Source organism: Panthera onca, chromosome D1, assembly GCF_046562875.1.
Source record: "Panthera onca isolate mPanOnc1 chromosome D1, mPanOnc1 haplotype 2, whole genome shotgun sequence".
Taxonomy (NCBI): Eukaryota; Metazoa; Chordata; class Mammalia; order Carnivora; family Felidae; genus Panthera; species Panthera onca.
The window spans coordinates 82,485,414-82,504,922 of record NC_138348.1 but is presented as its reverse complement, the minus strand read 5'-3'; the positions used below and the strand labels follow the sequence as shown (position 1 = coordinate 82,504,922).

At 36.8% G+C, this 19,509-nt stretch overlaps 1 protein-coding gene across 1 annotated transcript in view; it reads right to left on the bottom strand.

Moving 5' to 3' along the window:
* ARHGAP42 (Rho GTPase activating protein 42) overlaps positions 1–19,509 on the bottom strand; it is a 316,690-nt gene continuing 297,181 nt past the window's right edge. The window contains exons 22-24 of the mRNA XM_078432969.2: positions 18,498–18,560; positions 3,702–3,781; positions 1–3,285 (exon numbers count right to left, since the gene is read on the bottom strand). Of these exons, the coding sequence (XP_078289095.1) occupies positions 3,197–3,285; positions 3,702–3,781; positions 18,498–18,560 (232 nt within the window). The 3' untranslated portion in view covers positions 1–3,196. The remainder of the gene's footprint in view (positions 3,286–3,701; positions 3,782–18,497; positions 18,561–19,509) is intronic.

Sequence of the window (19,509 nt, the reverse complement as noted above, 5' to 3'; positions counted from 1 at the left end):
AATAGTCATTATATATCTTTATTTTTCCTATTTGGAAATTTGGATAGTTTGAGACTGTAAAGTACATTTTTTTTTTTTTTCTTCACCATTCCTGAAAGAGCTAGCAAAGAAGCCATTGTTAAAAGACCTGGTTACACTCATTCACATTACAAAGTACAGAGAGTCAACACAACTACCAAAGCCACTCAAATCAAACAAGAAGAAATGGCACTTCCTCATACTTCATGGACTTCACAGGAATACAAAGATTATTTTACTTTTCACACATTTACACATAACACAAGAAAAACCTTCAGTTAACTGACTAGTGTCTATAAATGTGGTAGGAGTTATGGCATAACAAAAGAGTCACCTGTTAAATACATAAATGTTTTGTACTCGAGGATATTTTTACATAGTACACAAGATGATTGACATAGACTTATCAACTCTTCCTCATACTGATTATACTGTAAGCAGTGTTTAGGGTGTGCACATTGTGTGTTTTGGAGATGTAGAGGTGGCAATTCTAACCTATCTTCACATTATCCCTGAAATACTAAGGTTTCATCATTGAACTGTGGTTAAATTTTTAAGTGTGATTGTCTTTCAATGACTGTCATTACCTCTTGTGTAATTAATATTCCATGTAATTTAGAGCACATGTCTTGATTTTCTCAATGCTCATGAATACCTTTTCTGTGGGAAACTTATTTCTAAGGAAAAGCAGTATATGGCCATGACTTGCTTAACACATGTAATCAATACGAAGAAAAAAGGACCATCACCATAAATCTGTAAGATTAAAACTTCAAAGAAAGGTACAATTTGAACAAGCACTTACACTTTTGTTTCAAAAAAGGGACCACAGTAAGTAATGCTACAATAAATGTATACTAATGCCTTAGTATATAATAAAGGAGAGTTGGGCTTCATCCATGTCCTATACAACAAAAGCTTTAATTCCTCACTAATTGTCAGTGGAATTAGCTCACAGACAACTCAGAGGAAAGAACACTCTGGTCTGTGTTAAAATAAAATGAACGTTGAGATTTCTCTATGTTGTAGCAAATGAAGTGGAATTCTGAATCTTTCTTTGGAGTCAAGTTGATCTTTGCAAGGTAATCAATTTGCCATTAAGACATTCTAATCTAGTAGGATGTCAGATGATGGCAAAGGCATTTAAACTGAGGGTGTCATATAAACGTAGGGACTGGAACATTGGAGGGATTGCCTTCTGTTCCAGCAGAAGGTAGTCAAGCTATCAGCAATGTTATTATTACTAGGAAAAGGCCACCAAGGATCTAGAGACCAAAAAGCTCTAGCAACACCTGATCATAAGTATACAAAGATCAAAAGCAGGAGGTAAAAAATAAACATTTATCAGATTTTTTTTCATTATATTACTAATTTTTATAATATTAAATATTTTTCATCCCTTTATTCAATGTACTGGTGTTTATTTCTGATTTTGACTCTGTCTGCAAAAAGAGCTTTATGCAGTCAATACCTGAGTGTCTGTACATGGAGAAATCTGAAGTAACAAGTAAAATATCATGTCCCAGTGGACCAGTGCTGTGGCCATCAATGGCAAGTAACCAGCTTTTTGGAATCTTAAGAGGAGAGGCTCTTTGCCACATGCAGATATTTATAGAGATAATATATTAGAATAATTGAAATAGAAATAATGGTTGATGCATGACCAGATGTTGATGATCTATTTAAATGGGTAGTGAATATCTATTTCTACACTCTATAAATTCAGTGAAATTCCTAATAAAAGCTATAAATTGAAAGGCATGAAATAAAGTCAGGTACAGATTTTATTCCTGCTAAAGATGATTACACAATTTTAAATTCTGAGGCTAAAGATTATGTAAGAATCCTGTACCTTTATGTTTGGTTTTTATTGCAACTAAGTATAGAATTTAAAAGAATTTAAGCATACTTGTATCTTTAAAAAAATCTTTATCATCTGTACAAGAATTTCTCAAAAGCCAATATTAGATATCAATAAAATACATTGACACTTTATAGTCTTACAAGTAGAATTTAGGCTGCTGCCTTAAAAATCCACTTTTTACATTGTTTTCATTTTATTATATTTTTTGATGCCACTGTAATGCCACTATCAGATGATATGTGCATATGACTTACCAGTATTTATATGTTAATGTGGTAAAATTTCATTAAATCCCAAAGTTATAGAGATAGTTTTATATATCCTCTAAACCAGGCATCAGCAAACTATTACCCATGAGTCAAATCTGGCCCGCCACTAGTTTTACATGGCCTAACAGCTAAAATATTTCTATTTTTCAATAGATTTTAAGAATGAGAATTTCAAAAATTTTCAAACTGCAGAGTCCATAAATAAAGTTGTATTGGCACTAAGCCTTATTCATTTGCTTATTCATTATCTATGAGTGCTTTCTGCTACAATGGCAGTTGAGTACTGTAGTAAAGACCTTTAGGGTATACAAAACCCCCAAATATTTACTATCAGGTCTTGACAGAAATAGTTTGCTAATCCCCACTCTATACCCATAGAAGGCATCTGGAATGCTGAATGGAGTGTTTATATTGAAATCAGTGTATGACTTAACTTGGTTTCATTTATAGACATCATTTACATTATTCCTTTTGAATATCATCATCTACTTGGTAAACAAATAAAAATAAACTTAACGTTAAAAAAAAAAACAACTTATTTCCTTGAAATGTTTAGGACCAGCAAAACAATGACATAGAAAAGAAAGAAATTCGTAAGAAAAAATAATGAATGAACAATTTAAATTACATGTTAACTAATGATTTCAAGGTTCCTCAGAGAATTCCAGACAGTAAAGGACTTATCTGAAAATCCTTACAGCAAATTTCTAGTTTCCAAATTTCTGGGATATAGTACTTAACACAGTATTCTACAATTGTTATGGAAAAGACAATGCGCAGAGTTAGTTATCAAAGACAAGTGTGGGGGCAAGATTTTAAAATAAACCAGTCAAGAAGTAAAAATTAAAAGAATGGCATGGCTAACAATTTATGCATTTTTTTTCTTTTTCATTTATAGGGAGCTACATGGTCTGCTGGTGTAGAACTTGATAGAAATTTACGTTTCATTTAGTGGGATGATTCCCATATCTGTGTCAGATAAAATCATAGCACTTATTATTGTTACCATGGATACCATGAAGATACTGCCATCCACTAAACAGTATTAGAGGAAGACAACATAATTTTCTGGAACTAGTCCTGTTTTGCCTTCATAAGTTGCCTTCAACCATCCTGGTTCCACTGATGGGTATACTGGCAAAAAATGAAAAAAAATGTCATTCAATCAGCATTAGCTTCAAATAATTATATACACAAATGGGTAAAAATGCACATCAGATTGCATAAATATACTCAAGTTGTCAAAACAATGTCAAAGCACCTTTAAGGCTGGAAATGTCCTCTGCATTCAATCTCTCTTCCTCCCCAATCCCTCCCATCCTTCCATCTCTCCTATCTCCCCCCATTTCTTCTTCCTTCTCTCTCCCTCTCTTTCATATATAGGAGGAAACTGGGCTCCAGAGAAATATAGTGTATTAACTTGTACAGGTTATGAGAGGCAAGGGCTAGAGCAGATTCTGAGTCTCCTGGCTTCTACTTTAGCTATAAGAAGCTACTCCTTCATCATCCCCATGATAATAAACTTAAGCAAAGGGAATGGGTATACTTACCATTAGAAAATATTGCCCCCTGTGGGAAAGAAAGTTCATGGCTGTGCTCTGCTTTACAAGAGTACATGGCTTTGGCTTGGCTGAAAGAGCAAAAAGTAATTTATAAAATACACAGCTCTCAACAAAAATACATTTATACTTCAAATCATTTGTAAAAAATAATATTAGTTTTTAGTTGTAATTGGAGTATAATACACATCAAGTACACATATAAGTATGCATAAGAGCATTTTTCACAAAGCAAAAACACTGACATCATACCAAAAACCCTTCTTGTGTTTCTAGGAAATGTCTCCAAGGGTAACCAACTTGGCTCCTAACAGCACAAGCTGGTTTTAAAGAACACTATTATTATATAATTGCTAATATGCTGGCAAACAGACCATTTTTACACCTATATAGAGGTTCATAGGTACCCTGTAGCTTTTTTCCTACTTTCTATCAGAGGTGAGACCCAAAAATTAAAAGGCCTACAGGATATGGTAAATAAATTAAGTGTACATGAGATAGGAAAAAGAATAGAATAAATTGATGATAAATGGCAACCAACAATAGCCTCATTGTCAGGAAAACAATGAGGATAGATGGAGGCTTTGCAAACCAGAGCCTATACCCATCTCCTAAAGTGGGAAGCCAATATTCAGCTCCCAACATCTGCTGCCATGTGAGAATTCAGACTCAATGTAGCCAGATACTCTAGTTTCTTAAGAGAAAACAGAATTTCAGAATTTTATATGTGATATATTTAAAAATATTTGAGCCAACACTAAAAAGCCATCATCTGAGGCTGCTTATCAAATCACTAGTCAAGTCACCTTCATTCGACAACATCCAATTACCTTCATATGATGTGCAAGTTATGCTGATTTCACCTACTTCTCACCATCTCTATCACAACCAGAGCCCAAGCCAAAATCATTTCTGGTGTGGCTCACAGAATGGCTTCCTACCTTTCTAAATCCTCTAGGCCTCTTGTTTTGTCTACTTAAAATCCATTCTATACAGAGCAGCCAGTTTGAAAAAGGTTCTGATGATTGTGTGACGACCACATTATTTCCCTGAAAACAACCCTTCAACTGGTTTCCAACTCCTGCTTCCATACTGTGCACAATCAGGTACCTGTTAGTATCTCCTGCTTCTTCTGTACCTACCTGCTCATCTACTATACTCCATTCACACTGGCCTGCTTTTACCTCCTCAAACATGCCAAAGTCATTCTCACCCCAGGGCTTTGCCCTGACATGTTTTCCCCTTGATCTAAACATGGTTGTTCACTTCTAGTTCATCTTAAATTTCCTACGTTTTGCTAAAAGTTAGGTCTTCCTGACCACACACTCTAAAACAGCTGCCCAGGCAACTATCATATTCTCCTGTTTTAAGTTTGCATGGCATTAGTATCTGGTATTCTGTTGTTACTGTTGATATTTCTATAACCTTCTTCAATTAGAATGCAACTTCCATGAATGAGGCCTGATGCTTAGTAACTCAATAAATATTTGCTGAATCAATGAATGGAAAAAAAAAGTTAAGAAGCTCTGGGCTCTGTTTCATACACAGTGAGTCCTTTTAAATATTGAAGGCACCCTGTCTTTCCTCCCTGAGGGCCCAGTACTTTATCTACAAAGAAGCATCAGCAGTGTTTGCTATCTACAGCTCTCTCAAAGAGCAGTGTACATTATTATTTCACTTCCCTGTTGGAGCTGGATAATGGGTCTTATTCCCTACACTTCCAGAATGAGGCTAGGTCATTTAAACCGGGTTTCCAAAAAGTTATCTGAAAATTAGAAAGCTTATAGAGAAAAAATATGGTCCTACCCTCAGAATCTATTTCATGAGGTTTAAGTCTCAGGTTGTACTTTCAGAAAGTCTGCTAGGATAGCCTAGGAGAGCCTGCAGCAGGCAGATTTAGGAATGACTACTAGCCCACACAGAACACTTCTCAGGGCTGCATCATGCAAGGAAGAATTGAGGAAGTACAGGGCTCTACACTAAAGAAGAATCATATGTACGTGTGTGTATGTACATGCAGGCACATGAATGTATGTGCTGGCTGACACGGGTGTGGGGGGGTGGGGGAAGAGGATACTACTAAGTTATGAAGACTTGTAAGAATCAGACCATGATAATCCTAAATAAAAAAATATATATATTAGTTTTTCCTATAAATCTTCTAGTCAATTACAATCATTTGATCTAATTTGGTATGATTTGATCTAATATGATCTGATAGCTGAAATAATTGAGAGTCCCAGAACCATTTCTCTAAAAATATGTGTTTTTCAAAAAAACCAAATTTTCTAATGGCAACAATTTTCTCTAATATTAAGTCCTACTGCTTTGAATCATTAATCTAAGAGATGCATAAGGAAATAATTTCCAGTTATAGAAATGATTAAGATATAATAATCCTGGGGTGCCTGTGTGGCTTAGCCAGTTAAGCCTCCAAGTCTTGATTTTGGCTCAGGTCATGATATCAGGATTCATGAGTTCGAGCTCTGCATTGAGTTCCGTGCTAACAGTGCAGAGCCTGCTTGAGATTCTCTCTCCCTATCTCTCTCTACCCCTCCCCTTACTCTCACTCTCTCAAAATAAATAAATAAACTTAAAAAAAGATATAATAATCATTGCAATGATATACTTTTTGAAATTATATACTGAATACAACTAAACTATTTTTGTAAACATTTCAGATATGAATGTTCTCTCTATAGTGTTTTATGGAATTGGATAGCAAGGGGGAGGCATGTAGAATAATTATATCACAAAATAAAGATATTGTTGTATGTGTCAAAAATACACAGCACAAAATAATATCTGTCCTGACTTTTCAATCATCTGTGCATATGACTAGACAGGTATAATTTTCTTCTGCTGAGATCTGTAACTACAGGTGTTAACTCAGCAGAAAGCTTTGATGATTTAATGTAGATGTCTGTGACTGTGAAGTTTTCTCTTCAGGTGCTAATGCTTCCTCTTTTATTGCCTTGGTATATTGAAGAAGATGTGAAAATAATACTGTCACCTATTAGGTCTTTCTTCAGAAGATCCTAATATTCTTTGAAAAGGATTCTGAAAATCTTGCTTCTTATTGCATGGGAGAGTAGGTAATGACACTCAGCATGCTGAAAGCTATTTCTTCCCTTATCATCCAGAGAATGATCTGTTCATGAGATTCATTCCTAATTCTATACACTATTACTAATGAGTAAACTTACAGAGCTTTGATAAGTGTGCAAAATTCACAATGCTTATCTTAATCATAAGCTATGATTGATCAAAATTGATACAATATTTTCTGGAGGGTCACTTAATGATACACACATACACAAACACACACACACACGTATATTTTTTGTATGAAGGAAGGAGGAATGAACCTAGATATAGTTAAAAAGATGCCAACGTAGTAGTAACATATAGAAAAGCTAAAAACAAAAAAATCAAAACCTAAGTCTTCATCAGAAGATTTAAAAACACCAACCCAAATAAAGCATCAGGCAGCTACTTTAAATAATAATGTAGAAGAACACATGGCATAAAACAATATTAGCCTGTAAGGCAATTATTTTATAAAAAAATATGTCCTTGCAAGGCCCCTAAATTGCCCATGACTATTTACAATAAATACTACATTTGCTTCTGGGCCACTGGTTGGAGATTTTTTAAAATTAGTCACATGTTCCTTTTTTACGCTTTTGTCAACAAATAGTGGCTGTTTCTGGCTTAGATATCTGAGTGAATACTGAATGCCTCAATGTTAAAGAACTCCCATGGACGCTTGTAAAGCTGCTTATGTAAAAGGCACGTGCATTGCAACTCCATTGAAAATGAAGTGAAAAAGTGAGTAACAAAATCTTTTTAAGTTAAAAATGTATTATTTTATTCATTTATCCAACAACTTTGTTGAGCATCTTTTCTCTGTTGGGTACTATGTTGGAGCAATACAGTGAGCACCACCTTCATAATTCCTTTTCTGTGTTTATCATAGAGGAGTGGTTCACAAAGTATAGTCAAGGGGAACCTGGATGGATGGGTAGGTAGGGCCCTGAGAGGACATTGCTCTGAGAGCAAATGAAGTATATACGAGAATCCATTTATATTCTAGTATGCCATGTTTTAAAGAGGTCTACAAAAATGTTAAATAATGTAGCTCTTTGTTTTAAAAAATATTTTCATAAAATTTATTTATATTCATATGTAATGGCCTTTTAAAAAATCTTTGTTATTGTATTAATGGTGCTTTGATGGGATTAAGGAAGAGAGGTGTCAGTTCCTGAGCTCTCAGCAGTCACCATCATTAAGGAATGGAAGCTGACTGCAGCACGTTCAGTATATGGCAACAACAGAGGAGGAGTGGGCTTCCATGTGGTCTGGGTTAGTGTTGGATGTGAAACAATTTCTGTTGTTTTCAAAACACATTAAAAATATGGCCTTTGGAAGAGGAAAGTGGTGGGGAGGTTAGACCCTATTGTGATCTAGGGGTGGGCACATAAACTCTCTGCCTAGGTTTTATAGAAAAGGGTGACCCCCAAATGTTGTAGGACTTGTGATCATCAGGTGACTTAGGTGATAGGAGTTTGGATTTTGAAAGGAAACAGGCATTTTGCTTGGTTCATCTTCTATATGTAGAAATGAAGTCCAAGAGAAATTAAAGTTACAGCAGAGTCAGGCTAGAAACTACATCTCCTGATTGTTGGTCTAGAACATTTGTGGTGACTATTTGAATGTCATCTGTGAAGTCTCTTAATATCAGTGAAAAAAAATCACATCTATTATTGATAATTGCTGACAGTAAATAAGAGTAAATAATCACAATTCTGTCTTCCAACAACAAAGCATGTTACTGTTACACCTCTTTAGTTGCATTAACTTATTCATATTTTTACTAAATTCATAAATATTTTTAAATTGCTCAGTTTAAATTTCTAGTAAATATAAATAGATATAATCCACATAAACAAAAGCTCTTTAGAGGTTCTCAATGTTTTCTTTTTCTTTAGTGTATAAAGGTGTTCTGAGACCAAAAATTTCAAGAACCATGGTCATAGATGAGATTAGGTGGTTGTGAACCAAAATGTTAACTGAGGTTATCTTCAGGTGGTGAGATAAGAGGTGGCTTTCCTTTACTTTTTTAAAATTTATTAGTACTACCCACATTCTCTAAGAGAAAAAAAAATGTTATTCTTAAAAATAATGCATTCTTTTGTGTTTCTTAATGTAGCACAATACTTTATGTTATGTGTATCTTACATGTGTACTGTGCTCTAAATCAATGACAGCCTTCTTAAATCTCAAACTCACCGGACGAGAAGACTTTGTTGAGTTTTGCTTTGGTGTTTTGCAATTATAAACAAAACACTGGTTTTATTTTTTTCAACACTGCTTTTAAATTATGATAATAGAAATATGTGATTGCTTATAATGAGCCAGGCACTCTCAATTTTCCTAATTCTCAACCATATAATTCTCAATTCAACCTTCAGAAGATATTTGTAAATCTTGCGTAAATTATATTATGTTAAAGTGGATCTTCCCCTCTGCCCAAATTTAACTGACATTTAGGTGAAGGCTTTAAAAGTACTATTTTCCACATATTTTATAATGGTGAAACAGAGCCTAGTGACATTTGGTTTTTGAAGGCATTGTATATAACCAATGTCTACTTAAGGATGTGCTAGGCACTAAGACATTTTTCTCTGTTCAAATGACTATCAAAAACAGTATTTCTTGGTACATAAAAACCATTTGGGGATGTTGTCAAAAATTCATATTCTCCAGGCTTCAGTCTCAGATATTCTGGTTTACAGAGTCTGCAGCAACTCAGGAATCTTCATATTAACAAGTCTTATAGGTCAAGCTCCTTGCAGAGTGATCCCTCCCACTCCACTGAACCTGATTTCTTCAAGATTTCCAGTGATGCCTTAGAGATTAAAACCAGTGTCCTCCTCTAATGATCTCCTTGACACTTTTGCTTCTACCATGTTGACCATTACTTCTCTTTATCATTTCTTCACACTCACATGCTTGACCCTTAAATGAAACCATTCACCAAAGACCAATGCTCAGATATTTTTCCTTTTTCACTCAATAAGCTCCATCATTGAGTAGCCTCAGCTTTATTTATGCAGTATAACTGCTGTATGGAAGTTTCTCAAATGGCATCAAACACCATGCCCTCCCCTGGTTCCAGTTGCACATTTCTAACTGCCTGTCAATGTTCCTCAGGCTCCTTGAACATTACGGTCAACATTTCCTTTCCTTTCCTATATACTCACAAGCTAAGATCAGAAGCTAAATTTCCATTCTTTTTGACAGTCAGTCTCAAAGACTTGGAATTTTCTTTACCTATCATTCATTCCCAAAGTATCCAAGCAGTTGCCCAATCCTGGTCTGATCCACAAAATTCTCCTTATGGTTATTCATGCTTTTGTTACTGCCCTAATTAAGGCCCTTTAAACCTCACAAATTCCATCCTAGACGGCCAACTGTTCTCTCCCCTTCACAACCTCCTAGAAAAGCCACTTGAGTGATCTATTCAAGCGCACCCATGATTAGATCACCCCTTTGTTCAATGACTCAGTCTACAGTAACTCCCAGAAGTGTTACTTTCCTGTTGTTCAAAGCCATCCACTGAAATCTCCCATTAGGTCTCTTTCCCAAACATGGCTAGTTGTCCTACTGCCTACTACTGGGTTCAATCATTCTTCAAGGTCCAATTCAAGGATACCCCTGAGCTCCCTAGAAAGAAAGCAAAATAGACTTTGTAGGAGGTTAGTATGGGAAATGCCCCCAATTTCTATCTGTTTTTCACTTGTATTTAATGGTATAAAATAGTATCAGGTGATTGCCAATGGTTAGTGATTTAGTAACATTAATATATTAGAGGCTTCAATATCTTAAGCGAGCACTTTAAATAACAATAATAATAGTTACCATCATAGACCATCTACAGAGAACTTAGCAAGTTTTGCAAATAAATTGTAGTGTACATTTATAAGAATTTGTCAAGGGCAGAATTATGATATTCATTTTATAGATAAAGAAAATATTTTTCGAATATGGAGGCGTAGGAGGACGCTGGGCTCACCGCGCGTCCTGCTGATCACTTAGATTCCACCTACACCTGCCGAAATAACCCAGAAAACCACCAGAAGACTAGCAGAATGGAGTCTCTGGAGCCAAGCGCAGACGAGAGGCCCATGGAAGAAGGTAGGAAGGGGGGAGAGGCGGTGCACGCTGCACGGACTGGTGGGAGGGAGCCGGGGTGGAGGGGCAGCCTGCCGGCCAAGCAGAGCCCCCGAGTCTGGCTGGCAAAAGCGGAGGGGTCGGACGGAGTGTGTTCCGACAGCAAGCGGGACTTGACATCTGGAACGTTATAAGCTAACAGCTCTGCTCCGAGAACGGGAGGGAGAGTTGTTGAACCCCAGACGACAGAGCTCACCTTGGTGGGGAACAAAGGTGCTCGCCAGTGCCATCTCCCTCGCTCATCCCCCAGCCGAAATCCCAAAGGGAACTTGCTTGCACCGCACAAACACCCAACGCTGTGCTTCTGCGGAGCCATCCCTCCTGCGGGTCTGACTCCCTCCCGGTGCCCCAGGGCCCCTCCCGAAGCAGATCTCCGAAGGAAAAGAGAGCTGAACCTGCCCCTCCCGCCCCTGTGCACCTTGCCGATACACCCCAGTTAATAGGCCAGATCCCCAGCACCACAAGCCTGGCAGTGTGCAAGTAGCCCAGACAGTCCATGCCACCCCACAGTGAATCCCGCCCCTAGGAGAGGGGAGAGAAGGTACATACCAGTCTGACTGTGGCCCCAGCGTTGGGCTGGGGGCAGACATCAGGTCTGACTGCGGCCCCGCCCACCAACGCAAGTTATTCAAGACAGCACAGGGGAAGTGCCCCGCAGTCCCACACCACTCCAGGGACTATCCAAAATGACCAAACGGAAGAATTCCCCTCAGAAAAACATCCAGGAAATAACAACAGCTAACGAACTGATCAAAAATGATTTAAACAATATAACAGAAAGTGAATTTAGAATAATAGTCATCAAATTAATCGCTGGGCTTGAAAAGAGTATAAAGGACAGCAGAGAATCTCTTGCTATGGAGATCAAGGGATTAAGGAATAGCCAGGAGGAGCTAAAAAATGCTATCAACGAACGCAAAACAAAATGGAGACAACTACGGCTCGAAGAGGCAGAGGAGAGAATAGGTGAACTAGAAGATAAAATTATGGAAAAAGAAGAAGCTGAGAAAAAGATAAAAAAATCCAGGAGTATGAGGGGAAAATTAGAGAACTAAGTGATGCACTAAAGAGAAATAATATACGCATAATTGGTATTCCAGAGGAGGAAGAGAGAGGCAAAGGTGCTGAAGGTGTACTTGAAGAAATAATAGCTGAGAACTTCCCGGATCTGGGGAAGGAAAAAGGCACTGAAATCCAAGAGGCACAGACAACTCCCTTCAGACATAACTTGAATCAATCTTCTGCACAACATATCATAGTGAAACTGGAAAAATACAAGGATAAAGAGAAAATTCTGAAAGCAGCTAGAGATAAACGTATAAAGGATAAAGGATACGTATAAAGGAAACGTATAAAGGATAAACATATAAAGGGAGACCTATAAGACTCGTGACTGATTTCTCTACTGAAACTTGGCAGCCCAGAAAGGAATGGCAGGAGATCTTCAATGCGATGAACAGAAAAAAATATTCAGCCAAGAATCCTTTATCCAGCAAGTCTTCATTTAGAATAGAAGGAGAGATAAAGGTCTTCCGAAACAAACAAAAACTGAAGGAATTCGTCACCACTAAACCAGCCCTACAAGAGATCCTAAGGGGGATCCTGTGAGACAAAGTACCGGAGATATCGCTACAAGCATGAAACCTACAGACATCACAATGACTCTAAACCCATATCTTTCTATGATAACACTGAATGTAAATGGACTAAATGCGCCAAGCAAAAGACATAGGGTATCAGAATGGATAAAAAAACAAGACCCATCTATTTGCTGTCTACAAGAGACTCATTTTAGACCTGAGGACACCTTCAGATTGAGAGTGAAGGGATGGAGAACTATTTATCATGCCACTGAAAGGCAGAAGAAAGCTGGAGTAGCCATACTTATATCAGACAAACTAGACTTTAAATTAAAGGCTATAACAAGAGATGAAGAAGGGCATTATATAATAATCACAGGGTCTATCCATCAGGAAGAGCTAACTATTATAAATGTCTATGCGCCAAATACCCGAGCCCCCAGATATATAAAACAATTACTCATAAACACAAGCAACCTTATTGATAAGAATGTGGTAATTGCAGGGGACTTTAACACTCCACTTACAGAAATGGATAGATCATCTAGACACACGGTCAATAAAGAACAAGAGCCCTGAATGATACATTGGATCAGATGGACTTGACAGATATATTTAGAACTCTGCATCCCAAAGCAACAGAATATACTTTCTTCTTGAGTGCACATGGAACATTCTCCAAGATAGATCACATACTGGGTCACAAAACAGCTCTTCATAAGTATACAAGAATTGAGATAATACCATGCATACTTTCAGACCACAATGTTATGAAGCCTGAAATCACAGGAAAAAGTCTGGAAAACCTCCAAAAGCATGGAAGTTAAAGAACACCCTTCTAAAAAATGAATGGGTCAACCAGACAATTAGAGAAGAAATTAAAAAATATATGGAAACAAATGAAAATGAAAATACAACAATCCAAATGCTTTGGGATGCAGCGAAGGCAGTCCTGAGAGGAACATACATTGCAATCCAGGCCTATCTCAAGAAACAAGAAAAATCCCAAATACAAAATCTAACAGCACACCTAAAGGAAATAGAAGCAGAACAGCAAAGACAGCCTAAATCCAGCAGAAGAAGAGAAATAATAAAGATCAGAGCAGAAATAAACAATAGGGAATCTAAAAAAAGTGTAGAGCAGATCAACGAAACCAAGAGTTGGTTTTTTGAAAAAATAAACAAAATTGATAAACCTCTAGCCAGGCTTCTCAAAAAGAAAAGGGAGATGACCCAAATAGATAAAATCATGAATGAAAATGGAATTATTACAACCAATCCCTCAGAGATACAAGCAATTATCAGGGAATACTATGAAAAATTATATGCCAACAAACTGGACAACCTGGAAGAAATGGACAAATTCCTAAACACCCACACACTTCCAGAACTCAATCAGGAGGAAATAGAAAGGTTTAACAGACCCATAACCAGCAAAGAAATTGAATCAGTCATCAAAAATCTCCCAACAAATAAGAGTCCAGGACCAGATGGCTTCCCAGGGGAGTTCTACCAGATGTTTAAAGCAGAAATAATACCTATCCTTCTCAAGGTATTCCAAAAAATAGAAAGGGAATGGAAACTTCCAGACTCATTCTATGAAGCCAGTATTACTTTGATTCCTAAACCAGACAGAGACCCAGTAAAAAAAGAGAACTACAGGCCAATATCCCTGATGAATATGGATGCAAAAATTCTCAATAAGATACTAGCAAATCAAATTCAACGGCATATAAAAAGAATTATTCACCATGATCAAGTGGGATTCATTCCTGGGATGCAGGGCTGGTTCAATATTCGCAAATGAATCAATGTGATACATCACATTAATAAAAGAAAAGAACCATATGATCCTGTCAATTGATGCAGAAAAGGCATTTGACAAAATTCAGCAACATTTCTTAATAAAAACCCTCGAGAAAGTCGGGATAGAAGGAACATACTTAAAGATCATAAAAGCCATTTATGAAAAGCCCACAGCTAATATCATCCTTCATGGGGAAAAACTGAGAGCTTTTCCCCTGAGATCAGGAAGACAACAGGGATGCCCACTCTCATCGCTGTTGTTTAACATAGTGTTGGAAGCGCTAGCATCAGCAATCAGACAACAAAAGGAAATCAAAGGCATCAAAATTGGCAAAGATGAAGTCAAGCTTTCACTTTTTGCAGATGACATGAGATTATACATGGAAAATCTGACAGACTCCACCAGAAGTCTGCTAGAACTGATACATGAATTCATCAAAGTTGCAGGATACAAAATCAATGTACAGAAATCAGTTGCATTCTTATACACTAATAATGAAGCAACAGAAAGACAAATAAAGAAACTGATCCCATTCACAATTGCACCAAAAGCATAAAATACCTAGGAATAAATCTAACCAAAGATGTACAAGATCAGTATGCTGAAAACTATAGAAGGCTTATGAAAGAAATTGAAGAAGATATAAAGAAATGGAAAAACATTCCTTGCTCATGGATTGGAAGAATAAATATTGTCAAAATGTCAATACTACCCAAAGCTATCTACACATTCAATGAATCCCAATCAATTGCACCAGCATTCTTCTCAAAACTAGAATAAGCAATCCTAAAATTCATATGGAACCACAAAAGGCCCCGAATAGCCAAAGTAATTTTGAAGAAGAAGACCAAAGCAGGAGGCATCACAATCCCAGACTTTAGCCTCTACTATAAAGCTGTAATCATCAAGACAGCATGGTATTGGCACAAAAATAGACACATAGACCAATGGAATAGAATAGAAACCCCAGAACTAGACCCACAGACGTATGGCCAACTCATCTTTGACAAAGCAGGAAAGAATATCCAATGGAAAAAAGACAGTCTCTTTAACAAATGGTGCTGGGAGAACTGGACAGCAACATGCAGAAGGTTGAAACTAGACCACTTTCTCACACCATTCACAAAAATAAACTCAAAATCGATAAAGGACCTGAATGTGACACAGGAAACCATCAAAACCCTAGAGAAGAAAGCAGGAAAAGACCTCTGTGACCTCAGCCGTAGCAATTTCTTACTTGACACATCCCCAAAGGCAAGGGAATTAAAAGCAAAAATGAACTACTGGGATCTTATGAAAAAAACAGCTTCTTCACAGCAAAGGAAACAACCAACAAAACTAAAAGGCAACCAACGGAATGGGAAAAGATATTTGCAAATGACATATTGGACAAAGGGCTAGTATCCAAAATCTATAAAGAGCTCACCAAACTCCACACCCAAAAAGCAAATAACCCAGTGAAGAAATGGGCAGAAAACATGAATAGACATTTCTCTAAAGAAGACATCCAGATGACCAACAGGCACATGAAAAGTTGCTTAACGTCGCTCCTTATCAGGGAAATACAAATCAAAACCACACTCAGATATCAACTCACGCCAGTCAGAGTGGCCAAAATGAACAAATCAGGAGACTATAGATGCTGGCGAGGATGTGGAGAAACGGGAACTCTCTTGCAATGTTGGTGGGAATGCAAATTGGTGCAGCCACTCTGGAAAACAGTGTGGAGGTTCCTCAAAAAATTAAAAATAGACCTACCCTATGACCCAGCAATAGCACTGCTAGGAATTTACCCAAGGGATACAGGAGTACTGATGCATAGGGGCCCTTGTACCCCAATGTTTATAGCAGCACTCTCAACAATAGCCAAATTATGGAAAGAGCCTAAATGTCCATCAACTGATGAATGGATAAAGAAATTGTGGTTTATATACACAATGGAGTACTACGTGGCAATGAGAAAGAATGAAATATGGCCCTTTGTAGCAATGTGGATGGAACTGGAGAGTGTGATGCTAAGTGAAATAAGCCATACAGAGAAAGACAGATACCATATGGTTTCACTCTTATGTGGGTCCTGAGATACTTAACAGAAACCCATGGGGGAGGGGAAGGACAAAAAAAAAAGAGGTTAGAGTGGGAGAGAGCCAAAGCATAAGAGACTCTTAAAAACTGAGAACAAACTGAGGGTTGATGGGGGGTGGGAGGGAGGGGAGGGTGGGTGATGCGTATTGAGGAGGGCACCTTTTGGGATGAGCACTGAGCATTGTATGGAAACCAATTTGACAATAAACTTCATATACTGAAAAAAAAAAAGAAAATATTTTTCCTAAATATGTAACTCCAAGGTTACTGCAACTAGAAAGAGGTAGACCAAGAATTTAAACGTAGGTCTATCTGACCCTGATATTTGTTGTGTTCCACTGGGCCTGTCTTTTGGTGAAAAGCTATGACACCATCAACAAGTGCTGTGGAACTGTTGACAAATAATGACTCCAACCTTCAATGTATTGAGAAGCTCTAAGTTTATGCTGACAGCCTATTAGAAGTTGATTTAGAGTATAATATAAAAGCATACTAAAAATGCATAGGTTCATTGTTGAACATCTCACTATTTGACAGTATTCTGATTTACTTGATTAATAGCTTGTTTTCTTAAAGCTTAAAGGATTATCTCTTTGATTACATAACTTGAGCTCTTACAGGTTTGTTTAGAGCTTCATAGTAAAAGGACTCCACCTACAGGAGCAATTCAATGATATAGCAAGACAGAAGTAGCAAAGTTAAATCCCATACACTAAGGTCTAAAAATGATGACAGTTTCAGAGAACTGATGTTTGCTCTGATATGCACAGTACCTGGTTTTCACCAAATCTTGAACAAAGGGAAGAAGGTGAAGTTACTATGGATGGAGCTAAGGTAAATGAAATTACTCTGGGATTTGTTACATAAGTTCCGTGGATCAACCAACATACCTGTAAGATACCAAAGTGGCTCAACTCTGTGAAGTCAAAAGCATTGATACACAAAGACCCCTGCTAGGTCTTGTGAGAAAAAAAAAAAAAACAAAACAGAAGTTGAAGGTCACTGTTATCCCTAGTAACTAGCAACAGCCCAATATTGTGTAGGTATTTAGTAAATGCCTACTGCTGAAAAAGTACACATACTTTAAAAGGGTCAATAAAATTCTATGGTTGAACAATCTTTTTTAAAAAATTTAATTCCCATATAGTTAACAGTGTTATATTTTTTTCAGGTGTACAACAGTGGTTAAATATAGTGATACTTCAATTAACTGTGGTTCTTTTACTTCAAAACCTCAATTATCCAAGTATGAATGGGAAGCTCGAAATTCCCTTGTGCATCCAAAGGAAAAATCAAAGTTTATTCTTCAAGTGGTCTCATTTATATGCTCTTTTAATAACAAGCATTTATTAAATGACACATACCTCTAGTAGCTGCTGATTGTAAAACAAAACAAAAAACCAGAAATATCAAAATACTAAAAAATTCCATTATTTCAGACATATTCAGATAAAAAACCAAAGCCCACTGTGGATGAGAAGAATCAATTTTACAAGGGGAGGAGAGGAAAGCAAAACCTTAGAAGCAAGCACATTAATAGCAGTAAGATGCAACAACCTGCGTCTTTTTTACAACAGAGTGAAAGGTAAAATCTGGAAACCCTGAATGAAGTACTGCACTCAAAAAAAGAGCAGTTTAGATCAATCAGCCTAGAGCAACCCAGTGGCCATTAATAATAAGCAAATTTGTAATGCATGTTCATAAAACTTGTTCCAGAAAAAGTTCTGTAATTTTTAAAAGTCATGAATATACCTTTGAAAACTTTCCACAAATTGTCATTGTGTGCAAAAGGTTAGGACAACTTGTATCTTTTAGAAAACTTGTTTAGAACTCTTCCTTTGTGAAGATTTTAGTAAATAAGGCATCAGTGGAACAGTCTGAGAGGCTATATGCTGTTTATAGACATGATCTTCCCCCCCACCCCCACGCCCCGTGTGCAAGACAGTGAGTGTGGATTTCACCATCTGCAGAACTGAAGGTCAGAGCTGTCAAAGATGACTCAGTATGTCAACAAAAAGCAACAATGTCACCACTACTTTATTTATTTATTTTTTCATTTTAAGGGTTTTGAGAACTTACCGCCCAGAAGAATCCAGTTTAAGTGAACCAACATTTTCAAACAGTTGGGCTTTTGCTGCCACACTGAAAATAATTTTAAAATGCGATTTTCATTAAAATAAAAATTATATTATTCAGTTCAAAGTATAATTCAGGGTTATAACTTAACACAAACCAAAAATAATTAGTTAAGAACTATCCTCAAAATTTGATCTGAATTTTAATTGTTTTAAGATTTAATGTGGCAGAAATTTTTAGATCTAGTCTCCAGCTCATAGAGTACCAGATGTAATAAACCTATAGCTACCTCCCCTTCCCTTGGGGATCTTACTGTTCTCATCTTTTCTACTTCAAAAAACTATGGAAACAGTAAAAAAGAACATTTTCTCCCCACTCAGCTTCTGGCAGTGATTTTGACTCCTGTGGAGCCACAGGGTAGAATCAAATCATCAAGACAAAGAACTGTTGTTCATTCTGATAGCTAAGACAAAACTAATTCTAAAATGTTTCATTTTTTTAATTTGAACACAGTTCCTATAAAGTGAAAAGAGGGAACTCTGAAAATACGGTCAATGAATACATCTGTGGATTCAAATCTTATTTCAAGTCATGGGAGGCTAGGCACTGTCTATTTGAAAAAGTGAGACTATATTAAAACTAAGGCACCAGGGGTAATTAGAAAAGTTTCTATATTTACTAGAAGAGAATATCAAATTCCTTGAATGATATTTTAAACTAGATTTTAACATGTATCTTATTTCTTTAATTGATCAACTTTTCTCCCAAAACCTAGCCAGTTGATAATCAGAAGGTTCATTTTATACGTAATATGGAATACACTTTATCTCAATTTTAATTCATACTTTGTCAGTACAGTTGTAAGACAGAAGTGAATCTTCTCTTTCCCTCACAAAGGATGGAGTTTATATTCTCTCATCTCCCTTGACATATTGGCTTAAAATTTAATTTCCCTTAATGGCTAGAACTATACATACCGGGCAGTAGACAGATATCAAATATAGTATTGGTCTAT